Here is an 8,735-nt window from a genome sequence, read left to right on the forward strand (position 1 = left end):
TGAAAAAGTTCTGATGCGGGCAAGCCCTGTTTGCAGCATCTTTCCCTCTCCCACCTCAGTAAAAGGGCTTGAACGGGTTTCCTTAATGCAATGTAGGTAACAAGAGTGATGTGGTTTTCTGTAGGAAAAGTACATCATCAAGTTTTATAAACCCTAGATTTGTGTAGGATTTGCAAATGAGCATTATGGCATTACAGCCAACACCTTGCGGGCATTGGGAAGGTGTGGATTAATTTTTATGTGAATTTGAATTTAATTTTGTGGAAAGCCAGTTTCATGTCTCCACTGATCCCACATTACTTTTGTGTTTTGTTTTGTTTGCTGAGCCATGGTATACCTGGTACGTGCAAAAGAAGTACAGTAGGAAGGAAACTCCCAGACTTATAGAAACGACAAATCTTTGTTGGGACAGATCAGCAGTTTGTTTGAGCTAATGAAACACTGCTGAAGTAATAGGAGCTATACTAATTTACACCAGGTTTGCTCTATTGTTTTCAAATGCCTTTGGTTTGTAAGGTGAATTTGCTTACAACAAATGTGGAAAGAAGCTTAGCAGGGAAGAAACAAAAGGAAGAGAAGAGGAAAATTTTTCAGAAGAAGAGAAGGTACAAAAAAACCTGAAAAGGCTATTTTCATTTTTTAAACTCCCAGGTCCTTTTGGGACTCTTACTTACAATTAGCATTATCAGAAGAGGGATTATTAATCCTGTGAGGCCACTGTCACCAGTTACCTTCCAAACTGCCCTAATTGCAGCGGTAGCCTGGCAAACATGTATCCGCCCTCAAGACTTAAATAATTTACATGGTGAGAATCACGATATGATCTGCTATGATAATCTGAGAATTGCCGTATGAACCTACTCCATTTTGCTTTGTTTCCAGTTTACAGGTGCTTTCTGTAAATACACGTATTTTGCAAAAGGTCAAGGCCTGTTTAAGGTCATTCCACATGCATGACTATTTTTAGATGCTTATATTTTTTTTCTTTGGAATATGAATTTCAAATTTGCATAAAACTTTATTAATATAATATATGACTTTATAAGTGAATCATAATTGTATATAATTAGGTTGCCATCATTGCTCTTGTGTTAGATAGTGTTTAGTAAGAGAGCTGTACCGAGCATTACCGCCACGAACGCAGTGCCTTAGGCAGCACATAACTCTGCTGTTGCACACCTAATCTTTGATGATGCGCGTTTTCAAACAAATTGCGAGATGATAATTGTTTGGGTTAGATAGACAGTAGTAATTTATAATGGCTTAATGAAACGGTGTGATTTAGAATATACATGAAAAAATAAATGAGATACTAATAAGTGGAGTGAATTTTGTGAAAATAATTATTTGCAAATCTGTGCAAGGCCGAATGAGAAGCACATTCCACAGTGTAAACAAAGATCAAAGCCCGCATCAGTCCGCCAGTCCTGGCACACGTGCTGGTCAGGAATGGGTTGATTAAAGAGGGGATTAACTCCCTGCTGGCCTGAGCTTGATTGAATGCACCCAGCTTGCCTGTGAACCTGGCTAGGAACAGGGCTTATCAGAACCTGCCCTGAGTTTTGCTCTCCAAACCCGTCTGTCGGGTTGTGAGCTCACCCTTCCCCTGCGCACACTTCAGTGGGGTTTCCATAGCTGCCGAGCTGAGGGCTGACACACGCAGGGTTGGCTGGTCTTCCACCCCTGCCAGTGAGATGCAGGGCCAGTTGGCCAGACGTGCCACGGCAATGCCATCTTTTTGGTGTTTGGAGTAAAAGCGTTTTCTATGACCTTTGTTGCATCTGAGGTGGAAACTAAGCAGCGTGGTGGTTCAAGTTACGTATGAAAGCAAAAATAAAAACCTAAGGTCAAGTTCATTCTTGGCAAAAGTTGGCCTATTACCTTGCACTTGCTTAAGTTCCTTGCAGTTGATCTGCTTGGCTGTCCAGAGGGCTACAAGTTTCGCTAGGCACGACTTGTCGCCCTTACTTTTCCTAATAACTTAGAATAATCATTGCAGAGACCAAAGTTGGGTTTGAAAGTCACGTTCCGGCTGACGCAGTCTGTCTGTCCTTTCACTGTTTGGCATGCAGGCCTAGCACAGCCCTGCTGGATCCCAGCTCCCCGGAGTTCTCGGCGGTTGTTTCTGTCGGTGACTGGCTCCAAGCCATTAAAATGGAGCGATACAAGGATAACTTCACAGCTGCTGGCTATACCACCCTAGAGGCTGTGGTGCATATGAACCAGGAGTAAGTACTCAGCGCTATAACAAAAAAACTGGTAAATCTGGATTTAATCAGCCTCCTTTGCTTTGTGCTGCATATCATTACACTCATTAAAGGAATGGAATGCCTTTCATTTGGACGGAGTATAACTTTAAAATGCCTCCACAATGCCTTCACTTATTTAATTAAACATTTCTGTACATCTGCCTTGCTTTTGCTGTGTTACTTGTGGCTGACTCTTAATATTTGTCTCTGCATCAGCATCTGACCCACAGTTCTCAGCCCCCTGCTTCTTCTCTTGCTTCCTGCAGCGACCTGGCCAGGATCGGGATCACTGCCCTCGCGCACCAGAACAAGATCTTGAGCAGCGTTCAAGCCATGCGCACCCAAATGCAACAGATGCACGGCAGGATGGTGCCAGTCTGAGCCAGTACTGAATAAACTCAAAACTCTTGAAATTAGTTTACCTCATCCATGCACTTTAATTGAAGAACTGCACTTTTTTTACTTCGTCTCCTCGCCCGTTGAAATAGAGATCTGCAGCATTGCTTGATGTACAGATTGTGGAAACCGAGCGTGTGTGTTGGGAGGGGGGCCTCCAGAAATGACAAGCCGTCATTTTAAACCAGACCTGGAACAAATTGTTTCTTGGAACATACTTCTCTGTTGATCAACGATATGTAAAATACATGTATCTATATAAATATAAAGTCACATTCAAGTTTTGATGCTATGTTTGCTGCCAGATATTGTCCTTTAAAAAAAAAAACAAAAAAAAAAAAACAGCAAAAAATTACTTTCCTTCTCCCTGTGACCTGTAGGATTACAACCATAGTGTTTTATTTGTGGGTGAAACCACAGTTGTGCGTCTTTCACTGGAATGAAGAATCTGCCCTAGGATATTTTTTGCAGACTTGATGCATCACTAATACCTTGCAGAAACCTCAGTGAGAATATCATTCGGCTAATCAGTGCCTGTCGATTAGTGATCTGCCCACTTACGGGCTTGAGACATGAAATGACCCACCTCGTGGATTACTGGGCAAAACTGGACTTCTGGGGAGATCATTGGCTGTTGTTGTGCTGTGCTGAATCCTACCACATAGAGACTTTTTGTGAACGTCTTGCCAGTAGTCAGCTGTGACAATCGTGGCTGTGGAGCTTTCGGACATCTTTGCTCTTTCAAGAAGTGATTCCCTTTGCCACATGGAGAAGGTCAGTGGAAGTACAGCATCCAACATGTTCATGGTGCTTTATTTCTTAATCTGCTAGTATTTCATCACTGTAAAAAGACAAACCAACCAACCTGTATGTTTTATTAGGGGTTCCAGAACCCAGTCTTGCTCACAAGCTGTTGCAGGCTGGGATGTGCAGACAAGGTGCAGTGAAAGTGTCTTGGGCCTCAGGCCGTTCAGTGCTCAGAGCCTGACCCCACTTCTCAGTGTAAGCAGTAGGGATTCCTTTATTTTTTGGGGTGGAAAAACCCACATGTGGATCCCATAAAAAGGAAGAGCAGTGTTTTAAAGTACGTATACACATAAGTGTTCACAGAAGGGGGACTAGGGCTTTTCCTGTCTATAATGGTAGAACCAGTATGTGTGATTCAGGAAGACCAGTCTCAGTTGCTGTCACTGGTTTTATCTGAGTGGGAGTAGAAGGAAATGTGAAAGGCTCTGTGCACAGTCCACTTTAAGACCAACCCCATAGCCTGGATTATCAAAGCAGCTGTGGGTCTGAATGCCAGGCATATGCCAAGTTTGAACAGAGGAATATTTTTCACCAAATGCAGCCTCAGTTTCTTTTACCAGTGGCTGTAGGCTGCATGGCCGAGCACCCTTCTGTGAGTATGGCAAAGAAGGTGGTCCACAACTGCTGGAAAAGCTGCCTCTCACTCCTCTAAGTAGTAGATAGGAAGCCGAGTGAAAGCATCCCCTAGTTCGCTAGGTGGAGGTGACTGCTGTAGGAACGTGCTTGTCCTTGTTAGATCACATCGGACAAAGCGTTATCCAGCATTTTATCCAGAAATCCAGTTATCCGGAATTTTATTTATATTGAGGCTTCTGTAACTCTTTTTGGTCAGTGAAAGGGGACCAGAGATTTGTACATATCGGATGTCTTTTAAAGTCCTTTTGAGGACTGTATGGGTGAGATGACCTTAGAAAAGTGACAGGATCTTATGCTGTGATGGGGAAGAGGGGGACTTTTAGGATACGTGCTCCTGAAGAGACATTGCATTTCAGCTGTGCCAGGCACAATGTCAAGAAGGTGAGATTTATATTTTGATGGTGCTAAAACTGGTTCTTTGATCTGCAATATTTTGGTCCCACTTTGCACCTGACAGCAAATTCAGAAATAATTTAGCAGCTTTATATGTCAGATTCTTTTTAATGATTGCATTTATTCTAAATCCAAAACAGCTCACTCAGTTGGACAAGTCACACTTACTGCATCCACAGTGTTGCTCACATCATTTTTTGTCACTTTTAACAATAACTTGCTGATTTTAACCACTAACTCTCCCTCACCCCCAACTTTCTCAGAAAACAACTTGTTCAGATTATGGGATGCTAAATTCAGATCCTGTCATGTCATGACAGCTTAGTAAAAACTGTTCTGCAGTATTACTTATAAAAGCTTTTCCATTTGGAGAACTTTAATATTTCTTTTAAGAAACTACTTAAACCAGCATGTTTTAATGTCACGTTGCCAGGCGACATAAGAAGCAGTTACTCATTTTAAAGATCTGACACTTGTACTTTCAGCAGCAAAAATTCTTTTGCTTAAGTGCAGAGATACATTTAAGTTTCCCCTTGCTGTAGATCTGTTGCATTCTGTTGAGATTATCTTTTACGTTAAAATAAAATACACCCAATTTTCTGGCCAATTTGAAATAATGTTTTCTTGGAGTCTAGTGACAGTCATTCAAAACACGCCAGTATTTTCTACCCAAAATGAAAAATTGTGTCCATATAAAGTGAAAACTCTGAAGGCAGCTCAGGTGCCTTACATAGCCAGTTGTAAGGTGTGTCATGGAAGCTTGACCTGCTCCCGTGTCAGCTCTTCGCCAGGGCAGGAATGAGTTCAGCTCTTTTCCATGGATGTGAATGAAGGATTGCACCAGCCGAGGAGGTGCTGGCTAGCCCAAGGTAGAGCAGCAGCTTCTGCTGGGAAACCTCAGAGGAGATACTAGGGCAGGTGTACGTGTCTGTTGTGTTGCGCGTTGGTTAAATATTTGTGTTTTCTTTTTGTGCAGGGAAATTAGATTTTGCTTTCATGGCCTCATAGCCCATCCTGATGATCATATTGAGCACGGAGGAACACAGACCAGACATGAAGCCTTCTGGATCCACGGTTGTGTCTTCCCTAGCACTGATCCTGGAAACCACGCACTGAACAGTCATTGGGCCCTGAAGAGAGTGTGACTTTTACTTTCTCTTTTTTTTTCCTTGCCACTCACTCCATTTTTGATTAATTGAAAGATAACTAACTCGATGAGGTTCAGCACCCAGTTGTCACTGGAGGAATGTACTGTGTCAAAACCCTGCAGACTTCTTGATTTTTTTTCCTCCCCTTCTGCTTTCTCTTCCTACCTTGGATTTTATTTATATATGTTGTTGTTTTCTCTCCTTATCCCCCTGGCTGTCACTGCTGCATCTCAGACGGATGCAGGTGACAGAACACTACACATCCTACCATGGACACCAGGCCAGGTGCCACAGCAAAGAACCCAGTTCCTGTGAGCTGCCTATATACATTGCTGAAGTGACATTTTACACAAAACGTGCCATTGCAGTGATATAAATATATTTTTTTTTCCTTGAATGGATAATGGATTATTATCTCCTCTGAAAGGTGCGTATGTGTGTCTGTGTGCGTGTGCGTGCAAGTCGCCTCGCGTAGAACTGCCTGTGAATGTGCCGAAAGCGTCCCTGCAAGCGCAGGAGTCCCACTGCCACGTGAGCACAGGCCAACAGCTCGTGTCTGCAGTGGTAGCAAGAACACACACATTTGAAAATGTTGAAATTTCTGTGTCTATAGATGTATTTTTAACTGCCACACTACATGTAATGAGTAGTTCTGCGGCCTGAAAGAGGGACCATTTCAAGTTAGTTTTCAAGCTGTAGATTACAGGATCCATAAGGGTGCTAAAGGTTTTCGTAAATGTTGTTTATTCTTACTAATGCCCTGTTTATGATAAAGAGCAACCAGTTTCTCAATGGCAAGTTGATGGAGGCAGCACCTGCACATCCATCTACTGGTAACCCCAAACTGCATTCTTAAGTAGCCTTTTTTATCTGCAAAGGAGGGTTTTAAAGACTTGTTGAATGCAAACAAATATATGCAATTCTTCCATTCACAGGAGCACCTTGCTCTGTGTGCAAGCTGTGAAATCTTGTAATTTTAATAATCAAAACACTTCTTTTGCTCCCGGCACAGTTAAGGAACACAGTCACAACAAGACTGTTAAGGTTTCAGTAGTGAGCCAGAGAGTTGCAACGTGTCCTGTTCCTAGCGCGCGGTGAAGTGCTGGAGGAGGCGCCTCTCGTGGCCCAGGGAGCAGTCCTGCGACTTGCTGGTGCTACCTACAGAAGCCTTCCACCTTCAGAGAATTCACTGCTAATTTACAGTAAACGAGTTTCTGAGTGGAGCCGTGCGCTAGAGCCCAGGGAGCGTGCGGGCGCTGGGGATTGGGAGCAGGGCGGGAGGTGCAACCGCGGTGCCCAGAGCAGCGCAACAAATGTCGCGGGATGGGGGCTCGCTCCCCATGGGGGGATCCGGGTGTGCTGCACTGGAAGACCATCCCCCCCAGTGGCCGTGCTGGAGAAGGAGGAGGAAGAGGAGGAGAAGGAGCTGGGCTGGGGGCAGCCAGGGCAGGCAGTGAGGGGCCGCAGGCTTGGGGCACTGGGGGCCACGGCTCCAGAGGCAGCTGGGGTGAAGGGAACCCGGGGCAGCTTCACCGCTGCCCAAGATGTCATCGAGAAGACTGGCTGGCGCCACAGGCCTCTGCTCGTTAAGGAATTGTCCTGCTCGCACCCCACTGGTTGATGTTTGTCCGGGTTTCTTGCTGTACTAATTTTGTGATGGATCTATGTATTAAAAAATATATGTATAAAATACAAAAGGCTGGTAAGTAACCAGTAAAGGGGACTTAAAAAGCAGTATTTTTCTTTTGTGACATTTTCATAACCAGAAAAAAAAAAGAACTGAAATACTAATCAGACAAATAAAAAGAGAGTGCATTTATTTTTTTGTATCACTGCAAGTATGTTGGAATATGCAAGGACTGTGGTTAAAATTAGAATGTATGAGGCATATTATAATTTAGTTCATACTGAAAAAATCTAACAGCATTTCTTGGTTCGTGCATTTGAACGATCTCTGGGTTAGATATATAGATTTTCTATTTTGTTTTAATTTGTAATGTTTTTTCCCTTCCATGAATTTTAGGTACACATAACTTATGTCATTTATTTATGGTCTTTTATACCTAGTTTGTAAAATTGTAAAATAGCAATGCAAACATTTGCATTTGAAAATAATAAAGTAGTTGCTGTACAAACCTGAAATGGACTCTTTCTAATTGTTACATCTTTTTATTACTGTTTTATTACTTAGTGCTTATCCACAACAGATATGAATACAAAACTCGAGGTAATAACCCTGCTGTTTGCCCTGAGGGGATCAGTTTGCTTCGGGAGATTTCAGAGGAACGCACTTCCAAAGTTCATTTACACTGCGCAACTCCCAGGTGTATCTTCAAGCACGTTACATGTTCTTGTTACTGTCCCAGGTTGTGTGGTGTGCTGAACGTTATAGAATCAAGAGAATCATCTAGGGTGGAAAAGACCTTCAAGATCATCAAGTCCAACCATCAAACATACTTGTGATGTAGGAAGGATGCTGCAGTCAGGCTGACCTCGTGAACAATCTCAGTGATTTTTCCTTGGGGACCAGGTCCCGTCTCTGGGTGCTATCCCTGACAAACAAATTGCAGGACCATGAGATTGTTTCATTTAACCTCTGGGGTAGTCTGAGCTATTCTGCACCCATCTCTCCCGTTGCCTGGGCCTTGACATGGTCTCTTCTGGCTGAGGCAGTCTTGGAGGTTTTGCAGCTTCCTTTTGCAGCCTGGCTGCTGACTCGTGGCACTGCCTGCTGTGCTGGGGGTCCTGGGGCTCCTGTGGCCAGGGAGGAAGGAGAAGCTGGGGGGTGAAATGGGAACCAGAGGTGTGAGTGTCAGGGGGAGCAGAAAACAGAGGGAGCAGCAATGGCAAGGGCTCGGAGCAGAGAACTGGGGAGTGGGCGCTGTGTGTGAAGGGTGCTGCTGGGTGATGGTAACGCCTGGGAAGGTGTGTGCCAAGGGTGTGATGTCCTTAACCACCCCTCCTGCGTGGTCCTGCTTAACTGGGGGTGCACAGAGCTTCTGCCATTGTAACCACCTAGTTATGGGTATACGCAGTTCAAAGGTAGGGCAAAAAGGATGGTGGCTCTTCTAGAAATTGTGCTTAAGCTTTTGACTTGTCTGTCTGA

The 8,735-nt window shown here is 43.9% G+C and overlaps 1 protein-coding gene across 3 annotated transcripts in view; it reads left to right on the forward strand.

The window, feature by feature from the left end:
- EPHA4 (EPH receptor A4) overlaps nucleotides 1-7,766 on the forward strand; it is a 99,019-nt gene extending 91,253 nt beyond the window's left edge. The window contains exons 16-19 of one of the 3 annotated variants that reach the window (XM_083848593.1): nucleotides 2,073-2,228; nucleotides 2,516-3,419; nucleotides 5,458-6,056; nucleotides 6,642-7,766. In XM_083848593.1, coding sequence (XP_083704719.1) covers nucleotides 2,073-2,228; nucleotides 2,516-2,630 — 271 coding nt within the window. In that variant the 3' untranslated portion in view covers nucleotides 2,631-3,419; nucleotides 5,458-6,056; nucleotides 6,642-7,766. Of the gene's footprint in view, nucleotides 1-516; nucleotides 2,044-2,072; nucleotides 2,229-2,515; nucleotides 3,420-5,457 lie in introns of those variants that run through there. The other 2 variants (XM_083848592.1, XM_083848594.1) reach the window with 2 other exon arrangements.
- Nucleotides 7,767-8,735: the final 969 nt, after the last annotated feature.

The sequence above is a fragment of the Anser anser genome, assembly GCF_964211835.1.
Source record: "Anser anser genome assembly, chromosome: 9".
Classification (NCBI taxonomy): domain Eukaryota; kingdom Metazoa; phylum Chordata; class Aves; order Anseriformes; family Anatidae; genus Anser; species Anser anser.